Raw genomic sequence first — 21863 nt, 5'->3', positions numbered from 1 at the left:
TAGGGCAGAGGGAAAGAGAGAGAATTTCAAGCAGAATCAATGCTCAGCATGAAGCCCGATGCGGGGATCAATCCCACAACCCTGGGATCATGACCTGAGCCAAAATCAAGAGTCGAACACCCAAGTGACTAAGCCACCCAGGTACCGCTCTCACTGTGGCTTTGATTTGCATTTTACTATAGCTAAGGATGTTGAGCATTTTTTATATGCTTGTTGGCCATTTGTAATTTTTCTTTGGGTAACTGTCTATTCAAATGCTTTGCCTATTTTTAAATTGGGTTCTTTATCTTTGTATTTTTAAGTTATATGTCCTCAATTATTTTGAAGTACAAATTATCCCAGATTTGACCTGGAAGTCAGGGGAAAGACCTTTCAAGATGCCTACTATGACCTGTTGACATGCTACCATCATTTTTTAGAGCACTTTCTAGTTTCTTGCATAACAGGTGTTCCAGTCTTGGGAATAGCCATTTCTCCAAAGAGCCCTGGTTCCTTTCAGTGGGAAATGGTATCAGAAATCAATATGCTAGGTGTGCTCTTTGTTACTGATTCTTTTTTTTTTTTTTAAGGCCTTTTTAACAGCCAGACGTAGGAAGTACGTACACACACACACACACACACACGTATATCAGCCCATACAAATCACATCTATCCCCTGAAAATAGTTGTCTTCCCTCATTCCCTATTTTCATGTCCTTTCTTCTATACTAATAATAACATATGTATTGCTCCTACAACATCAGCATATGTATTCATTTACTAAATTTTGTCATATACATCAAAGAGTATTTTTATTAGTATGTTTATAGCCCTACAAAAAGAAAACTTACTAAGAAGAGTTTAAGGTTTTTTTTTTTTTTTTTTTTTTTTTAGAGAGACAGAGAGTGCATGTGTGTGAGTGGGGAATGGGCAGAAGGGGGGAGAGAGACAGAGAGAGAGAGAGAGAGAGAGAGAGAGAGAGAACCTTAAGCAGACTCCATGCCCAATGTAGAGCCTGATGCAGGGCTTGATCTCACAACCATGAGATTATGACCTGAGCTGAAATCAAGCGTGGGACACTTAACCAACTGAGCCACTCAGTGCCTCCCTGCTTTTTAGTTTTTAAATAGAGCGAGAGAGAGCATCAATTTTGTTTACTGTTCTTCCCTCCTACTCAAGACAAATATAATACAGTCAAAATATCATGTTCAAAGTTTGAATTAATTTTCTCTGCTCCTCATCAGTGTAATGGTACTCATTAGAAATATAATTGTTTGTTTCTGTTTATACTCAGTTTTAGTTTCTTTTTCTGCCCCATGTTGACTGATTTAACATGTATAGAACACAAATACATTTCCTAAAGTCAAAAGTGCATCAAAAGATAAACTCCCAGGTGTCTCTGCCTTCCCCTCTCTTCTAACAATTCTCACTCTTATAAATAAAGAATTCTCATTGTTTTGGTTTTTTTTTTTTTTTGGCTTACTGTTCATATATTTATTTTTGTAAGAGTGTATCTGTGCATGTGTGTGTATATTGTATCTTAATTTTTCTCACACAGAAGTCTATATATATCATAAATAGCATTTACATAGCATTGCACTTAGTTTTTTTACATACTTTTCAAAGAATAAAAATAAATTAAGATCCTAAAAAGGCATTTTTCAGGGTATCACTAGGAAGGAAGTGGTAAATTATGACTTTTCTCTGCCTTTATTTGAAAAAATCTGCTAATAATTTCCTTTCCAGTGCTAGCCTCCCTGGAGATTGCTAATAGGGAAAAAACTCCAACTTTCTGACAGTGGATAAAAAAGCAATATTATCATTACCTAATATTATTTTGTATATCTGGACTTTTAAATGTTTATTTTTGCTATTGAAGAGTAAAAGGTGTATTTTAGAAACACAACTGGGATCCCTATGTTGTAAGCCTGAAGAGGCAATGGTGGTTAAGTAGAATGAAGTTCCTTAGGGGAGTGTGAGGACTGAGAAAGGGCAGTGAGTATGGGTGACTGCTGATTTTTGAAAGAACAGGATTCGTACACTTGTGAAGTTGGGTATCTAGATCCCAAGAAATAATAGTTGTCAACAAGGACAGGTGGGGGTTTCAGACTACTCTCTTCAGAAACAGGTTAACAGTGAAAGGCAGCGTTTGGAAAGAAGCACACAGAAGAAACAAGGTTAAAACATTATCTTTAAGGTCAGGGAAGAAATGAAAAATTGAAAGAGAAGGGAAAAAAAATCAGTGGATATGGAGACTTCTGTGAAAGGCTAAGGAGAAGAAAAGGCTTCTGAAGATTGTCGGGAGGGGCAGGGAGATGGACAGCCTTGAAAAGAACTGGGGTTGCTTTGTGCTGCGAGAAAAGGCAGGCCAGAGAAATGTGTGGGGAAACAGAAATTCTGAGGTGGAGAGAAGCTCATATTAGATGGTCTTTTCAAAAGAGTAAAGATGAGGTAATCTGTGCAAGGTTGGGGAGAGAAGCAGGGTTGGCACTGGAGATGTGAAGAGTGTGGAAAATGCTTGGCACAGAGAGGCCATGTGGAGAACGCAGTACAGAATGAACAATATAAACACGACAATCTCTGTATTGGAATTTCTTCAGCTTTGAGAAATGATGTAACTGTTCGGAAACTCTTGCCATCCTTCTATTATTGAACTAAAAATTTTAAGCTATCCCATAAAATCACAAACAATATATCAGTTCAACTAAGAGATGAATTTTTAAAAATACAGCACTTGCTAAATCTGAATTAGAAATAGGCATATTTGTGATTATATGCACATAGTTTATGTGCATGTTATTTTAAACTAGTAATAATATTAAATATCTAAAGAATTCTATTCGCCTTTATAAATACGTAACCAAATGAGCTAACTTAAAGTTTAATGTTCAACAAAGATTGCTATTACATAGTAAAACTCACCATGTTTTGAGAACAGTTCTTAGGAATGTCTCTTGATATTTAGAGGAAGTCAAAGGAAGCTGACTGTTCATAACATAAAATGGCTAATGCAAGCTCAGAGAGAGATTAAAAAGTAACAATTTTGAAGAAGCTGAAAAAGCATTCTCTGGGATAGCAATGGGAAGGAAGCAGTATAATATATTCTTTCCCTTCCTTTGCTTAAAGTCTGCCCTCAAGTAATTTCCTTTGCAACACCAATCTTAAAACACTGCGCTATTAAAAGCAAACAACCTTTCTGTCAACTTAAAACTGGTAGAATTGGCATTACCTCACATAATATTGTATATTTACTTCTTTACTGCCAGTCTCTACCCACCCCATTCCCAACTCTCAACAGGAGTGTAAGGCCCATGAGAACAGACACTTCATCAGTTCGTTCTGTTTTATCCTCACTATCTTGAATAATGCTTAGAATGTAGTGGCAGTCAATAAATAAACATGGATTAGTGAACAGGAAAACAAATATAGAATCCTAATGCTTATAAGGAAAAAGCAAGCCTGGGAAAAATAGGTTTTTATGTCATAGTAGAATCAGCATTGTGGATTACTGATTATACATTGGTTTTACATTGTTAAATGTCTAAAATATACTAGAATCAAGAGTATAAAATTCCTTGTTAAGGTAAGGTTAAAATTTTGTCTTAAGTAAAATTGTATTTAATTCAAGGAGATACATATTTATTGTGAGCCTTAAGAATTTATGATACAGACTGACATAGAGGATTAATATAAGGAAGAAGATGGTGAGTAGCATGAGAAATTCACCAAGATATCCAGGGAAATGCATTTTCAAATGTATCTGAGGCTTGTATCTAGAAATGTAGATTGGGGAATCATCTGTCAAAGGAATCAATAACCCAATGACCTATTTTAAACATAGCCTAAGGAAGTTTGGAAAAGGTTTATAGGAGGTAGTGGGGTTTTTTTATTTTTTATTTTTTTTAATGTTTACTTATTTTTGAGAGAGAGGGAGAGACAGAGCGTGAACAGGGGAGGAGCAGAGAGATAGGGAGACAGAATCAGAAGCAGGCTCCAGGCTCTGAGCTGTTTGCACAGAGCCTGACGCTGGGCTCGAACTCACAAGCTCGAATTCATGACCTGAGCCGAAGTAGGATGCTTAACTGACTGAGCCACCCAGGTGCCCCTATAGGAGGTACAGTGTTTGATATAGGACAAAAAAGATAAAAATACCATAGACTAAAATGGTAGAAGGTGTTCAGGTCAATGGCATTGCATAAATAACATGACACAGACCAGAAAGAGTGGGGGTGTATCATGAAGGCAGTGTGGGGAGAATAAAGACTCTATCTGAGGAAATAATGGAAGAAAGGACTTAACATCTGTATTACGGCAGATCTTGAGGATTCTGCATATAGTTTGCTGGAGAACAGGATGGGCACAGGTCAAGGGTTTCTGCTTACTTTAAGATGATCCTCTGGACAATCATATGAGGTTGGTATTACCATTGTGGTGGACACATTTCTCCCTGCACTCCTGCGTCCATGTGACTCTAGTGGTGCCAACTCTATCTCTGGCTTGAGAAATAGCATGTGACTACTCAGGACTGGCCAGTTAGAGCCTTTAATTCCATAGCTACAGTAATTGTTGCAGGGATGGGTACATGACAGCATCAGTGACAATGAAATAGATTTTTTGTCAGATGGAAGTATCCTTGTCCACTGGATTAGAATGTGGAAAGATGTGAGGAGTAGCTATTATGACTATTCAACCCCATGGGGAAAGCCTGAATGGCACAGAGATGTGTGTATGGGCATGGGGGTAAAGGCAGAATCAAGAAATGGAGATATAAAGAGAAAATCTAGGTCCACTTGACATCATTTTAGCCTCTGATAATGCTGTGCCTGGAATCAGTTCTACCTATAGCCCCGAAGGAAATTTTTCAGTATAAACCTGATTAACTATTTGAAACCATAAGATTCGTAACTGGAAATGTCATTCTCATTTTACAAATGAAGAAACTATAGGATAGAGAAAGTAAGTAATTTGTCTAAGATCACATAGGTTTTAAACAACAGATTTATAGGGGCATCTGGGTGGCTCAGTTGGTTAAGCACCCAACTTCAGCTCAAGTCATAATCTCAAGGTTTGTGCATTCGAGCCCCACGTCGGGCTCTATGCTGACAGCTCAAAGCCTGGAGCCTGCTTTGGATTCTGTGTCTCCCTCTCTCCCTGCCACTCCCCGGCTTGCTCATGCTCTCTCTCTTTCATTCTCAGAAATGAATAAACAAACAAAAAATAACAGATTTATAGCTCTAACTCATATCTGATGGCTCCAGGCCCATGCTCTTAACTACAGGTTCTTTATTTTTTATGTTTTCATACATATATGTGTATATGTATCTAAGAATGACAGAGAGGGAGAGCTTGACTTTGGTTGGTTTATTTTGGTCTATGAAAATAATAATTACTACTCACTGAGCACTAGGCTAAGTACTTTACATAAAATTTCTATAGATGTCAATCATTACTAGCTTGTCTATACCCGCTTCTACTGGAATCTTTCTTTTTCACAACTGCGGTTCCCTCTCTTAGCCTGAGAAGCTGGGGTTAGGGGGCGCATATAAGGAGATATACTATGACTTGTGTAGCGAATCAAAATATGAGATGGGCCAGTCAGATTCCGTTTTTGCAAATATGGTGAGACTGAACCAGTTGGTGATAGGCAAAGGGATATGCATGTTCAGAGTTGGGGTGGTCATTTGAGACCATGTGCAACACAGACTTCTAATGGAGAATAAAAATAGAAGACTGTGCACAGAAAGAAGAGTACAGGACAGACTTAGAAAAAGAAGAAGAGAAACAAAGGGAAAAGCAGATTACATAGCTTTGGAAGGAGAACAGCCTTAGTTTCTGATCACATGCTGTATTGCTACTCACTGGTTGTTGCCTTTGAGTATTCATGAGACTCCACTGTGTTTATAAGAATCCCCCTTAAAGCAGCTTGAATAATTCTTGCATAGTGAAACCAGTAAAGTACAAACTGGAACAATACATCATCGTAGTGAATTATCACAGTGAATTAACCCAGCAGGTAATTATTTTCAAGATAAAGAAGCTGAGATTCAGAGAGTTCAAGTAAATTTCCTGAGGGAAACAACCAGTATAAAACAAAGGTAAGATTAAAACCCAGGTCTTTGTGTTTTAACTTCACAAGTGTAGGGCTAACTGGCATTAGGAAACACCGGAGACAAGGAAAAACAAAAGGAATTAACTTCAGTATTTTAGGAAGAGGTAGTAAGAGACACACCTAGAGCAATGGATGAAGTAATGGAAATGATTTGCACCTATAAATAGAGGGATGTTTTATGGAGGTAGGGCTGAGGGGTAAGTAAAGAAGTAGAAACCAAAGGTGATACGAATCTTTTTATCTTGGCTTATTGGAAAAACAGAGGTGCCATTAACAGTACTAGTAGGGAAATTAGGTCCGGGGCTTATTTTTGTGGGGAAGAAAATACACTTAATTTTGGTCACTATTAGTTTTAAGTAAACATGTTTTAAAAGGGAATTGAAAATGTGGGCCTGGAGCTCAAAAAGAGGGATTCAGGAATTATTTTAAATAAGTGACTTCATTCAAGTCTTTATAAAACTCAGTAAATCATAATGTATTCAAGAAAAAAATTCAGTATTGTACAAGTACAAAACTTAAAAGATAAAGACTGTATTTAATCCTCAAAGAGATCACTTTAGATTTCTAATTTACTCTGGCAGTATTTATGGTGACAAATTTATTGGACCCAAATAACAAAATGAGGCAACAGAATCTGGTTATTTAATGCTATAGAGTCAGCAATGTGCATGTACACATACACACACACACACAAAAACACATATATATGCACATGCACACAGACACAGACATACTCAAGCATTTATATCTTTAAAGGATATAATGTTTTAAATTGTACAGCAAAAATATATAGATATAACATAAAAAATGACTTGTTTTTATGCCTTGCATTTCTCCATGGAACTTAAAATCCTTTAACAGACATTATCTCATTGTTTTAAGAACTGTTATGAAACAATCTGACATTTATATAACACCATTCATACTCAATAATCCCAAAGGACTTTACAAACCCTGGAAGAATGACTCTGCTCATGTTCACCATGCAACCACTGAGGGATGGAGGTGGGATGGGTGGGTAGAGAAGTGCACAGGACTGTGGTAGACATTCTGTGGAACATCGCAGTAACATGATACAACCGAAACCATAAAGAGACAAGCAGAAAAGATCCAAGGTAAGACACTGCATTACACGTGTTAAATTTGAGAGCAGTATTAATACCAAGTGGTCTCTCTTTCATTTTTGTATCTTATGAGAGTGATATATAGATATCTTCAAGGTAAAAAAAAAAAAATGGAGTATCATCTGCTAAGTCAAGAACTCCATTTCTTTTTTCTTAACAGATTTTATTTACTTATTTATTTTTAAGTAATCTCTACACCCAACATGGCACTTGACCTTACAACCCTGAGATCAAGAGTCATATGCTTCACCGACTGAGCCAGCCAGGCAGCCCCAAGAACTCCATTTTCTATAGGGCTTTTTTGTGTGGGTAGTGGTCTGTTTTCCAACTGTCAAGCACATCCAGGCCAGGATACTAAATTGTTAGTGATTTAAAATGTTTTGAGGGAGCAGTATTTTTTAAAAGAAGATTTCTCCTCCCCTCTTTCCTTTCCTTTTTGAACTGAGACTAGGATGCTAGAAAACAAACACTCAACTGGAAAAGCATAAAAATGGTTTTTTGTTTTGTTTTGTTTTGAATTTATCAGGCGTATTAGGATTCTCCAGAAGAAGAGGGCCAACAGGATGCATATATATATATGTAGAAAGAGATTTATTGTAGGGAATTGGCTCACAAGATTATGAATTCTAAGAAGTCCTGGATCTGCAGTTGGTAAGCTCGAGATCCAATTTGAGTCTGAAGGTCTAAGAAACAGCAGAAGTGAGGGTTTAAATTTTAGTCTGAAAGCCAGAGGTTTGAAACCCAAGATGAGCTGATGTTTCAGTTTGATTCTGGAGGCAGGAAAAGACTGGCTCAAGGCAATCAGGCAGGAGGAGTTCTCTATTACCTTCTCAAGAAGGTCAGCCTTTTTATCCTATTTAAACCTTGAACTATTTGGATGAGAACCATCTATACTAGGGAGGGCAATCTACTTTACTCAGTCTACTGATTCAACTGTGAGTCTCATCCAGAAACACCTTCACAGACACACCCAAAATAATGTTTGACCAAATATCTGGGCACCCTGTGGCCCAGTAAAACTGACACAAAAAATTAACCATCAGTTCAAATTAAGGGCTTCTGTTCTTCCATGACAAAACTAACAGAATTCAGTTTTCTGAAGCATTTGAGGTCAATGTGATAAATCATTTAAAGAACTTATTGCCAGACACCCTACTTGGACAAGGAAATATGCCAACTAATGACTAAAGGTTATTGTAGTACCCCAGTGTTGTTTCCTTTAGTCACATTATACATCAAGGAGACTATAGAAGATGAGTAGCACTTTGATTGGGCAAATGGGTGGAAGAAGAGGGAATTCAGGGAAAGAGCTGGACATCACAAAATACTGCAAAACCAACCTCTCAGCACCAAGCCATATGGTTGAGGGAATAGAGCCAGCTTTCCAGAGGAATGAGAACAATAAGCCTCAGAACTACACTGAGGCTTTGACTATAACTTTAGCCAGCTCATGGTAATATGGGGAGAACATCCTTATTAACTCTCCAAAAATACCCCTTGAGATCCTAGACCTGAAGATCATCTTTCAACACAGAGCTTTGGGTCAGTACAAAGTGATGCTGTTGCCACCAAAGTTACCATATATTTTAGATAATATACATTTTACATATTTAAACCTTACAATAAACAAATGAATATACCCAAGGAAACTGAGGCTAGGAGAGGCCAAGTACTGTAGATATGTTTTTGTTTGCCTCTAGTGTGTTTTTGGTCCCTTCTTCTAATAGATCATGCCCCTGTTGACACAGTAACACATTATCAATCAGTCAGTGTCTGTCTCCTAGGAGCTGGGTGCTCTAGAAAGAACGTAGGGTGAGTTGTTTGATGATCGATCCTGGAAAGAGTCCAGGAGCTCCTGCATCCAAGGTCCCTGGTCTTCTCACTCATCTTGAAGCTTGGCCATTCAGCTATGTTCCATTTTGTGTGCTATCTCAATATCCCATCCTTTGGCTTAAATTTTAGTTGGTTGTGATCAAGACCCTTCAGAAATACACAGCTATGTTATATAGTTTATCCAAGAGCAGATAGGTATCAGTGGAAGAGATAAGACTCAAACCTAGATTTGTCTGACTTCAAAGGCTATATATACTTTTAACCATGACGCCTCACTGGTTTTCAAAAATTGGGATCCTCTAATGTTATCTGCCACCAAAAGGAATTATAGCAGTCTTCTGATTTTATATCTTGGCTTCTTTAGTAAATTTTTTGAAAAGAGTTAAGCTAACATGGAAAATCTTGTAAAATTACTCTATAAAATACAATTTCATTGCTGAAAGGGAAAATCTTTAGCAGGCATATCTGAGTTGGGTTGTTAGAATATTGTATAGAAGGGGCAACCAAAGGTATAAGAAAATGGTTCTTGATATTGAACTCGAGTTGGAAGAGGCGAGTCCGGTCTCAAAATGGAGGGCCATGATCCAAAGGAACCAGAGCAGTTGAGAAAACTGTTTATTGGTGGTTTGAGCTTTGAAACTACAGATGATAGTTTAAGAGAACATTTTGAAAAATGGGGCACACTTACAGATTGTGTGGTGATGAGAGACCCCCAAACAAAACGTTCCAGGGGTTTTGGTTTTGTGACTTACTCTTGTGTGGAGGAGGTAGATGCAGCAATGTGTGCTCGACCACACAAGGTTGATGGGAGTGTAGTGGAACCAAAGAGAGCTGTTTCTAGAGAGGATTCTGTAAAGCCTGGTGCCCATCTAACTGTGAAGAAAATTTTTGTCGGTGGTATTAAAGAAGATACAGAAGAATATAATTTGAGAGACTACTTTGAAAAGTATGGCAAGATTGAAACCATAGAAGTTATGGAGGACAGGCAGAGTGGAAAAAAGAGAGGATTTGCTTTTGTAACTTTTGATGATCATGATACAGTTGATAAAATTGTTGTTCAGAAATACCACACTATTAATGGGCATAATTGTGAAGTGAAAAAGGCCCTTTCTAAACAAGAAATGCAGTCTGCTGGATCGCAAAGAGGTCGTGGAGGTGGATCTGGCAACTTTATGGGTCGTGGAGGAAACTTTGGAGGTGGTGGTAACTTTGGCTGCGGTGGAAACTTTGGTGGAAGAGGAGGCTATGGTGGTGGAGGTGGTGGCAGCAGAGGTAGTTATGGAGGAGGTGATGGTGGATATAATGGATTTGGAGGTGATGGTGGCAACTATGGTGGTGGTCCTGGTTATAGTAGCAGAGGAGGCTATGGTGGAGGTGGACCAGGATATGGAAACCAAGGAGGTGGATATGGTGGCGGTGGTGGAGGATATGATGGTTACAATGAAGGAGGAAATTTTGGAGGTGGTAACTATGGTGGTGGTGGGAACTATAATGATTTTGGAAATTATAGTGGACAACAGCAATCAAATTATGGACCCATGAAGGGGGGCAGTTTTGGTGGAAGAAGCTCGGGCAGTCCCTATGGTGGTGGTTATGGATCTGGTGGTGGAAGTGGTGGATATGGTAGCAGAAGGTTCTAAAAATTTTCAGAAGAAAAGGGCTACAGTTCTTAGCAGGAGAGAGAGTGAGGAGTTGTCAGGAAAGCTGCAGGTTACTTTGAGACAGTCGTCCCAAGTGCATTAGAGGAACTGTAAAAATCTGCCACAGAAGGAACGATGATCCATAGTCAGAAAAGTTACTGCAGCTTAAACAGGAAACCCTTCTTGTTCAGGACTGTCATAGCCACAGTTTGCAAAAAGTGCAGCTATTGATTAATGCAATGTAGTGTCAATTAGATGTACATTCCTGAGGTCTTTTATCTGTTGTAGCTTTGTCTTTTTCTTTTTCTTTTCATTACATTAGGTATATTGCCCTGTAAATTGTGGTAGTGGTACCAGGAATAAAAAATTAAGGAATTTTTAACTTTTCAAAAAAAAAAAAAAAGAAAATGGTCCTTGAGCTGTGCGTTTTCTCAATCAGTGAGAAGAAGTGAGAATAAAACCTACAAGAACATTCCAGAAAAGCAGGCAAAAAGTAAAAAGTGCATAGACTTTCTGCTGGAGGTTGATAAAATGGAAAGACCCAAATGTTCAAAGTCTTCTAACTCCAAAATTGTGTGAAATGGACAAAACTAATCTCTCAGAGCCTCAGTTTTCTCATCTATAAAATGGGGACAGTAATGCCTATCTATGTAGAATCACTGTGTGAAGTTATATTATCTGTCTACCTATCTATCATCTGTCAAAGTCTATGCCCAACAAGGGGCTTGAACTTATTACTCTGAGATTGAGAGTTGCATGGTCTACCAACTGAGCCAGCCAGATGCCCCCTGAAGTTAAATAATATAATTAAATCTTGTAGTGTAGAGGCTGGCACATGTATTTTTGAAATGGTAGTTGCTATTATTGTTGTCGCAGTCATTAAACTGAGTCAGGTGATGATGGTTAGTAGGCTGACAGGAGAAGGCTGTTAAGAAGAGTTTGGAGGGGCGCCTGGGTGGCTCAGTCGGTTAAACGTCCGACTTCGGCTCCGGTCACGATCTTGCGGTCCGTGAGTTCGAGCCCCGCGTCGGGCTCTGGGCTGATGGCTCAGAACCTGGAGCCTGCTTCCGATTCTGTGTCTCCCTCTCTCTCTGTCCCTCCCCCGTTCATGCTGTGTCTCTCTCTGTCTCAAAAATAAATAAAACGTTAAAAAAAAAAATTTAAAAAAAAAAAAAGAAGAGTTTGGAAATAACACATAGTTGGAAACCAAAAGGATAAAAGTATCTAGTGGACAGGAGTTTTTAATTCTTTATTAGGACCTCTTGCCTTTGTGTGTGTGTGTGTTTTATAATGTTTATTTATTTTTGAGAGAGATAGAGACAGAATGCGAGTGGGTTAGGGGCAGAGAGAGAGACACACACAGAATCCAAAGCAGGCTCCAGGCTCCAGGCTCCGAGCTGTCAGCACAGAGCCTGACGCGGGGCTCGAACTCACCGGCTGTGAGATCATGACCTGAGCTGAAATTGGACGCTCAACCTACTGAGCCACCCAGGCGCCCCGTGTGTGTGTTTTTAATATTGCATTTATTGTAAAATGTAATGCAAATACTAAAAAGTGCACAGATTTCAAATGTAGAGCTCAATGATGTATCACAAAGTAAACAGCCAAGTCAGGAAATCAAACCCTGCTGGCCCTGTAGAAGTACCCCTGCTGCCCATCCCAGCTACTGTCTAACCCTTCCTTCTGGGACAAAAGCAACCACCAAAATGTCCTTTGTGATAATCACATCCTTTCTTTTCTTTACCAAATACTACTTAAGTCTGCATGTTTTTTTTCATTTTATGTAAATGAATTAATATATATTTCTTTTGTGTGTAGTTATCGGTAATTAATTTTCATTGGTATATAGTGTTATATGAATATGTTTACATTTTTTAATCATTCCACTGTTGATGGGTATTTGTGCTGTGTTTGTTTGTTTTGGCTGTTAGAGATAATGCTACCATGAACATTCTTGTACATTGCATACATTTCTGATGACTAGGTACCAAAGAATGAGTAGAATCAGTGGGTCTCAGAGTATATGTATTTTTAACTTTAGCAAAAAACACCTATAGTTTTCTAAAGTGGTTATATCAACTTATACTCTCAACACCAAAGGATCAGAGTCCCAATGTTCCACATTCTTAGTAACAATAGATATTGTCATTCTTCTGGAGAGTGCGTGTAATATTGGCTTCAATTTACATTTTCCTGAACATACATGAGGTTGAGCACATTTTTCTTAGGATTATTGGGCATTGGATATTTTCCTTTGTTAAGTGGCTATTGAAGTCTTTTGCTCATTTTTCTTTGAGTTATTTATCTTTCTCCTTGATTAATAACAGTTCCTTAGATCTTCTGGCTATCTTGTAAATATCTTTTCCCATTCCATGGCTTGCCTTTTCACTTACTTCAGGGTGTCTTTAATGAACAGAACATTTTTAATTTTAACATAGTAACATTTAGCAAACATTTGCTTTACAATTAGTTCTTTTTGTGTCCCAATCCTTAAATATCTACAGAAAGGTCATAAGGACATTCTCCTAAATTATATTCTAGTTTTATTTTTTGCTTTTCCCATTTAGATTTATAGTCTATCTGGAATTGATTTTATGTATGGTGTAAGGGTTCAAGTATTTGTCTGTCCTTAAATTAATAATCTAGTAGTTCAAGCACCATCACTAAAAAGACTCTCCTTTCCTCATTGCTTTGCAGGACCAACTTTCCAGGCTTCACATATCTGTCACTCATTGTACCAACCCTACACCATCTTAATTATGTAAATGTACATCAGATAACATATGCTTGTCACCATTTTGATCTCCCTTATGACTCTCTTAGCCACTTGGACTTCCCTATACATTTTAGAATCAGCTTATCAGGTTCTACAGAACCTGTTGGATTTTGATTAAAACTGCACTGAAACTATAGAACCGTCTGGAGAAAGTCAGTATCTTTACACTTCCTTTTTTTCTAAATGTTTTTACCTCTGATTCTTTATTATTATACCAGCTAAGTTTTCCAGTAAATCTTCATGACTATAATGATGTTGAATAAAAGAAATTACAATGTGCATTTTATCATCATACCATTCTGCATATTTGCTATAGGTTGTTTTAGGTACACTTTTAACAGCAGTCCTATTTCTAGTGTGCTAGAACTTTTTGCTAAAATCATGAACACTTGTTGAATTTTATTAAATGCTCTTTCTCCTTCTATCAAAATGATAAAATGTTTTTCCCTTGATTCTATTAACGTGGTAAGTTACATCGGTTGATTTTTAATCTTAAGCCAAATTTACATGCCTGGAATATATCCAATTTTATAAGAATGTATTATGCACTGAAAATATTGCTTCACTTGATAAACTAGTATTTTGCTTAGAATTTACGGAGTTTGGCCTATAATTATCTTTTCTTGAAATGTCTTTACCAGGTTTTCTTATACAGTCTTCATAAATAGAACAGTAAAGCATTCTGTTTTTATTGTCTGGTAGAGTTTCTGTGAGATTGGTGTTATTTGTGAGTCTTAAACTATGGATTTGATTTCTCTAAGTTAGAAGTAACATTCTACTTCTAAGAATCCTACCTCTTCTTAGGTTAGTCTTAGTAAGGTGCAATATTTATTAGTAGCATAAGTTTGTTTGTATTGTCTTGAAAGCATTTTAGTGTTCATGGGATCTATAATTATGTTTTTTTTTTTAAATTGTTATTGATTATTTACACCTTTTTTTCCCTATCCAAGTTAATGAAGAGTTTGGCAATGTGATTAATCTTTTAAAAGAATGTATTTGTCTCTGTCATCGCTATACTTACATGCATGTTTTCTACTGCACTAATTTCTGCTTTTATTTTTTATTATTTCTTTCTTCTTTCTTTGGGTTTAATTTGCTTTTCTCTTTTCTAATTTCTTAAGAGGGGTAGTCACTCAGTTTTATCTTTGACTTTTTGAACAAAGTAAGTATATTTATTTTAAAGAGTATTTCTGATAATTTCAATTTCTAGAGTCCCTTCATAAATTATTTCTATTGGTTGTTTCTGCCATTTCCCCCATTCTTCACTGGCTGTTAGCCCTGACATTCTTCCTTCACTTTCTTATTAGTTTTCCAATGTGTTAAAAAAATTTTTTTTAAAGATTTTAAATATTTGTCTAGCTTTTCTAGTTGTTTTAGTTCAAATTACCTGCCCTACCTTTACCCAAATCAGAAGACTCCTAACACTGCTTCACTGCCTCAGGCACTCATGACTAAACCATATTTTGTTTCATACTTCATACTATATACAAAAAGTAACTCAAAGTGGATCATATACATCAATGTAAAATCTTACACCATAAAATTTCTAGAAGAACACATAGGGTAAGATCTTTGTGACCTAGGGCTAGGCAAAGATTTTTTAGATACAACATCAAAAATTCAATCCAAAAATGAAAAAAGTGAACAAATTAGACCTCATCCAAATGGAAAAATTTTGTTTTTCAAAAGACACTGGTATGAGGACGAGAAAGAAGCGACTATTTGGAAGAAAATATCTGCAAAAGCATCTATCTGAAAAGACTTGTATCCAGTGTATGTAAAGAACTCAAAGTCCAATAGCAGAAAACACATAATAAAAATGGGCAAAAAATTTGAATAGATACTTCAGCAAAAATATATATACAGATGGCAAATAAGCACATGAAAAGATGCTCAACATCATTATTAATTAGTGCAAATTAAACCACAAGATAACACTACAAGCTATTAGAATGGCTAAAATTAAAGGGTGACTACACCAGTGTTAATGGGGATGGAGCGATAGGATATCTCATATACTATTTGTGGGAATGTAAAATGGGATGAGCTGTTTGGAGAACAGTATGGCAGTTTTCAAAAAGTTAAACATACACCTATCATATGACCTAGCCATTTCAGTTCTACATCTTTGTCGAAGAGAAAAGTATATGGCTATACAAAAACTTGAGGAGTATCTATATCATGGAATACTATTTAGTAATAAAAGGAATGTTACTGATAAACACAGCCACATGGATAAATCTCAGAATACTTATGCTGAGTGAAAGAAGCCAGACAAAAAAAGGGAACATACTGTACATGATTCTATTTAAATACAATTGTAGAAAATACAAACTGCTTTATAGTGATAGAAAGAACTTCAGTAATTGCCTGGGGATTGAAAATGGGATTACTCAGGGACATGAGAACATGTTGGACCTTGAAGAATATGTTCACTGTCTTGATTGTGGTGAAGGTTTCACAGATGTATACAAATGCCAAAACACATCAAATTGTTCACTTTAAGTTAGTGTTCAATAAAGCTGTTAAAAAATATTTTGTGTGTGTGTTCTAATTACTGTTTGTGAAGTCTGTCTTTTGACTGGGTCCTTTCTGACATCTACCCAATTTAAAGTAGTCCTCTAGTCGCTGTATCAGATTGTCCTGTTACATATTATTTTCATAGCCCTTATTATCTGAAATTACTTTGTTCATTATATGTTCCTATGTGCTCTTCATTTGACCATAAATTCATGCTCAGAAAAATAGATAATCTTGAGTCTGCATTCTTATTTTCTTTTTCCCCTTATACATTATATATCATCCATTTAAACAAAAGTTACTTTCATTAATTCCTTCAGCAATTATTTGTTGAATGCCTCTATTTTGCCAGTCACTGTGGCAAGTACCAGGCATATGGAGATGAATCAGTTATGATTCCTGCTTTGCAGGGCAGTCTTCCAACTATTGCTCTACTTATTGCCCTTCATTTATTTTGCAGTGAAATCTTACTCATCTCTTAAAACCTGGCTCAGATACTTGGTCAAGCTTTTCCTGACCAAATGGACTACTGCCTTTTTGGTTCTTCCTAAGCCTTTGTTTATATTATGTAACAACACCTGCTAATTTCCTCCCTAAATTCATTTTCCCCTTTTACGTTTTAGTGGTAGAACCAAACCCCACCTTTCCCACCCTTGACACTAAGTTTTAGCTGGGCAGTCGGCCACTCAAATGTGGTTTAGCCTTTCTTACAGCTAGGTATGGGCATATGATTTCAGGATGCTACGATATGACTAAAACTGCCTGTGCAACTTTTTTTTTTTTCTCTGTGCAACTTTTGAGTCATCTTCATCTTCAAGATGAAGCCACTTGTCTGGTACTTATTCCTTCCCCTTCCCTCCTGAAAGGCCAGATTCAATCATGTGAACAATGAAAACAGCCTAGGAGATGGCAGAAAAATAAGATGAAAGAAACCTGGGTCTTTCAATGTGCTGCCAACCATTAAGGGTTCACCCCTGGGCTGTTTTGCAGAAGAGAAATAATACCAAATATTATTTAGACACTGTATTTTTGCGTGTCTGTCTGCTTCTCTCTACTGCTCTCTTTTTAATAGCAACTTTTTGTGACTAATAAAACTAGCACTATTAATATTAACTTCCCTATGGCACTTCTTGTACATAACAAGTAGTTACTTTCTCTGGATTGGAAGGACATCTGGGAAAGAACAAGTGACAAATGTCCAATACAACAAAATCAAATCAATTTTCTGGGTATCTACTATGTGTAAGGGACTAAAAAGTTATATTACTGGTTATTTTAATTTTTGTTCTCAAAAATTAAATCTAACCTCAGTCTAACAAGTGTTTTCTATTTTACTGATTTCTGTCTTTATTATTACCTTCTTTAAACTTCATTGGGTTAATTTTGCTTGTTTTTTTTTTTTTTTTTTTTTTTAGCTTCTTTACATGGGAAATGTTTCCAGTAATTTTCTTGTATTGTAATAGCCACATCAGTATATTCAAATATCAGTAATTTTAAAATCAATTGTTATTGTTAACAACTGCATTTTGTTGAAGCAGGTAGTCAATTTGAAAACAATCCTTTGAAATTTTTCTAACTTTCTTTATGGCCCACCATGTGGCCACTTTCCATAAAAATTTCAAGAGTGCTAGAAAAAAGTGTATTCTGAAGCTACTGAGGGTAATGCTCTGTTTATGTGCATGATATCAAGCATGTTAATTATATAGCACAAAACTGTCTATATTTTATTAATTTATTACTTAAAAATTTATTATTTTTAAAAAAGATTTTAGTTAAAAAACATTTTTTTTGTTATGTTTATTTATTTGGTGGGGGGAGAGGGGCAAGAGAGAGCCGGAGACACAGAATCCAAAGCAGGCTCAAGGCTCTGAGCTGTCAGCACAGAGCCCGACAGGGGGCTCGAACTCACAAGCATGAGATCATAACCTGGGCAGAAGTCAGACACTCAACCAACTGAGCCACCCAGGCACCCCTAAAATATTTTAGTTTTTTAAGTAATCTCTACCCCCCATGTGGGCTTGAACTCATGACCACAAGATCAAGAGTCACATACTCCACTGACTGAGCTAGCCAGGCACCCCTCTATCTATTTTTTTATACGCTTATTTACTGAGAAAAATGTGTTAAAATCTCCCACTATGAAGGACTTGTTTACTTCTTCTTATAAGTCTTTCAATTTGGTTCATACATTTTGAGTCTGTGTTACAAGGTCCATTCATATTTAGGACTGTTACATCTTCCTGGAAGAGTGAAGATGTTGTTATTAAGTAGAGATCCTCTTTAACCATAATAATACATTTTGCCCTAAAGATGAGATTGTCCAATATATTTAAGATATTTCTCATGTAAGCAGGATATGACTGAATTTGTGTTTTTTAATCCAGTTTGATAGTGTTGGTCTTTTAGGTGAAGAGTTGGACTTTCCAGTTATTTCAATATAATTACTGATATATCTATATTTTATTTCATCTATCTTATTTTGCACTGATGCTTTTAATATTCTGTTCAGTTTACATATCTTTTTCTTTTCTTTCTTGTTGCCTTTCAGGTTATATGCTTCCCTCTAATTCCATATTTTTCTCTACTATTTTGGAAGTTATGACCTTTTCCTGTCCTCTTAGTAGTTTTCCTAAATTATCAATGTGGATATTTAATGTGTTACAGTCTAAATTTAATTTGTATCTCTACTTTCTTCCAGAACAAGAATCCAGACAAGAATACTTTTCGAAACTCCTTTTACCTGTTTCCCAAGCTTATGTGCTATTTTTTTAATGTATTTTTTAAAATTATTTTTGAGAGAGAGAGAGAGAGACAGAGAGAGAGAGATACAGAGAGACAGAGCATGAGCGGGGGAGGGACAGAGAGAGAGGGAGACACAGAATCCGAAGCAGGCTCCAGGCTCTGAGCTGTCAGCAGAGGCCGATGCAGGGCTTGAACCCATGAGCCCTGAGATCATAACCTGAGCTGAAGTCACACGCTTAGCTGACTGAGCCAACGAGGTGCCCCACTGTTATGTATTTTAATTATTATCTTTATTTTTAACTCAATAAGGCATTATTATTTTACTCATTCAGTATTTCTTTAGATATATATTTACTACTTTCTATGTTCCTTTCTGTTTGCAGTACAGATCTTCCATATAAGCTCGCCTATCTTTGGCCTGAAGTATGCCCTTTAGAGTTTCCTTTAGTGAAGGTATGCAGGTAGCTAAGTCTCTCAGTTTCTTTGAAGAAAATTCTCCTTCAATACACTACAGATAATATTCTGTGTTATGTCCGTGCTTGTTGCTGTTGAGAAATCAGCTCTTGCTTTTTTCAAGGTAATGTTTTTCTCTCTGGCTGCTTTTGAGGTCTTTTTGTGTTGACTACTCTGAATGTTATCATGGTGTGTGTAGATCTGGATTTATTCTTATTTATCCTCTTGTAGATTTCTTCATTTTACTTCCTTACCCTGTAAACTGATTTCTTTCATTAGTTACAGAAGATTTCAGCTATCAGCTCTTCCAAATATTGCCTCTACTTGTCCTTTGAATTCCTCCTAGAATTTGATTAGATTTATTAGATCTTTTTTTCTATTCTTCCAGGTTTCCTGTCTCTTTTTGGGCTGAAATCTATATAATTTTCCAATTTTACCTTTCTGTTTACTAATACTCTTTTTAGCTATGTCTAATTTGCTATTAAACCTATTGGATTTAAAATGTTTATTTTGAGAGACAGAAGAGAGAGAGAGAGAGTGCACACATGTGTGAATGAGTGGGAGAGGGGCAGAGAGAGAGAGAATCCCAAGCAGACTCCATGCTGTCAGTGCAGAGCCCAATGTGGGGCTCAATCTCATGAACCGTGAGATCAGGACCTAACCTGAAATCAAGTCGAATGCTTAAGCAACCGAGCCACCTAGATGCCCCAAAACCTAAATATCAACTATTATATACTTTTGATTTCTAGGAGATTTCCTAAGTTAGATTTATTTATTTATTTAAAAAAAATTTTTTTAATGTTTATTTTTGAGAGAGAGAGAGAGAGAGGGAGAGAGAGCATGAGTGGGGGAGAGGCAGAGACAAAGAGGGAGACACAGAATCCGAAGCAGGCTCCAGGCTCTGAGCTGTCAGAACACAGCCCGACACGGGGCTTGAACTCGGGAACTGGGAGATCATGACCTGAGCTGAGATCGGATGCTTAACTGACTGAGCCACCCAGGTACCCCCTCAGTTAGTTTTAAAATCTGCTTGTTCCAGGGTGCCTGGCTGGCTCAGCTGGAAAGTGTGCAACTCTTGATCTTGGGGTCATGAGTTCAAGCTCCACATGGGGTGGAAAGATTACTTAAATAAAGCTTAAAAAAATAAAATAAAATCTGCTTGTTCTATATAGTACTTTTAAACTTTTCTTGAAATGTATTATATATACTTATTATTTTTTAAAGATTTTAAGTAATCTCTACACCCAACAAGGGGCTCAAACTCACAACCCTGAAATCAAGAGCTGCATGTGCCACTGACTGAGCCAGCCAGGTGCCCCCTGTATGACATACACTTATTTAACATTTAGGGTCTAAATAAAAACTGAAGAGTTTGTGAGTCTGATTCTGTTGTCTCTTCTTTCTATTAGCTTTTTGTCAGGTACTTGTATTCTGAATCTGTGTGTTTTCGTTCAGAGCCACTCATTTTATTTTGAATTTTCTTTGAGCACAGTGAATGAAAGCAGGTTTCTCCTGAAAGGACTTATGTTTGTTTGTAACAGGCTTCTGGGAGTACTAAGGATCCAGGACTGTGTCCAGCTAAATTCTTGGCTGGGGGATTTTAACGCCACCCAGGCAGGGTGAATTGGGGCTCTAAACTGATGAGAAAGCTGCCATGTGTTTATGGTTCGTAGGAAATGCTCTTGTCCCCAAATGCTCAGCACCATGATTCAAGATAGGCAGTTTTCCTTGTAGTTCTTTCTTTGATGGGGATAAGATGCTTCTGCTTATTTTTATTTCTCCCTTCCACTAAGGATGAGAACCTTTGGGCTCCCAACTATATGGGATAGTTGAGAGACCTTGAGAAGATCTTAGGTTCTATACTGTCTCTTTGTAAGACCTCAAAAAACAATTCTCTAGTTCAGTCAGTTTAGCAAATATCTTTAGATCTTTGATCTAGATCTAGTGCTCCACTTATTCTCTTAATTCACATCTTTACTTATTCCCTGGTGTGGCTCGTTCTTTCTTTCTTTCTTTCTTTCTTTCTTTCTTTCTTTCTTTCTTTCTTTCTCTCTCTTTCCTTCCTTTTTCTTTTCTTTTCTTTCTTTCAGTTTATTTATGTATTTATTTTTTTGTTTGTTTATTTATTTGTTTATTGAGAGCAAAGGGAAAGAGAGAGAGGGAGAGAGAATCCTAACTAGGCTCTAAGCTGTCAGCACAGAGGCCGATGCAGGGCTGGATCTCACGAACCATGAGATCATGGCCTGAGCCAAAATCAAGAGTCAGATGCTTAACTGACTGACCCACCACAGGTGCCCCCCTGGTTTGGATATTTCTCATTTTATTTGGCTAGTTTCTTGTTTGTTTGTTTTGCAAGTTCACAGGATAATATGAGAAAATGTTTTTATGCTATATACAACATTTTTAGTTGTTTTCAGTGGGAGGATCAGTTTGGACTCAGTCTGCCATGTTACCAGAAATTAACATTTTCTATAATATTTAAATTTTTTGCCAGTCATTGCAAAATTTCATGTTTAGTCTTTCAAAAGACACTAGTATGACAATAATATGTTCTTTAAAAGACTCTAGGTTTGAAGAAAGACTTTTAGAAACAATTATTCTCACCAAAACCAAAGTAGATTTTAATAGATACCAATTAAAATTTTACAGACTGTATCTACTCAAGGTTGGATCAAATTGAAGAACAG

General features: G+C 36.8%; 2 protein-coding genes across 2 annotated transcripts in view; one reads left to right on the top strand and one right to left on the bottom strand.

Moving 5' to 3' along the window:
• The window catches only part of CWC27 (CWC27 spliceosome associated cyclophilin), a 194722-nt gene that overhangs the window by 68120 nt on the left and 104739 nt on the right, over positions 1-21863 (bottom strand). The window lies entirely within an intron of this gene.
• On the top strand, positions 9581-11072 carry LOC122220548 (heterogeneous nuclear ribonucleoprotein A3-like). The gene has a single exon (XM_042940210.1). It carries the CDS (start codon positions 9615-9617, stop codon positions 10683-10685), a length of 1071 nt encoding a protein of 356 aa, XP_042796144.1. The 5' UTR covers positions 9581-9614; the 3' UTR covers positions 10686-11072.

The sequence above is a fragment of the Panthera leo genome, chromosome A1, assembly GCF_018350215.1.
Source record: "Panthera leo isolate Ple1 chromosome A1, P.leo_Ple1_pat1.1, whole genome shotgun sequence".
Classification (NCBI taxonomy): Eukaryota; Metazoa; Chordata; class Mammalia; order Carnivora; family Felidae; genus Panthera; species Panthera leo.
Note: the sequence above shows the minus strand (reverse complement) of the source record. Positions and strands in the feature narration are given on the sequence as shown.

Coding starts and splice junctions, on each gene's coding strand:
- LOC122220548 (XM_042940210.1), top strand. CDS start 9,615: ATGGAGGGCCATGATCCAAAGGAACCAGAGCAGTTGAGAAAACTGTTT.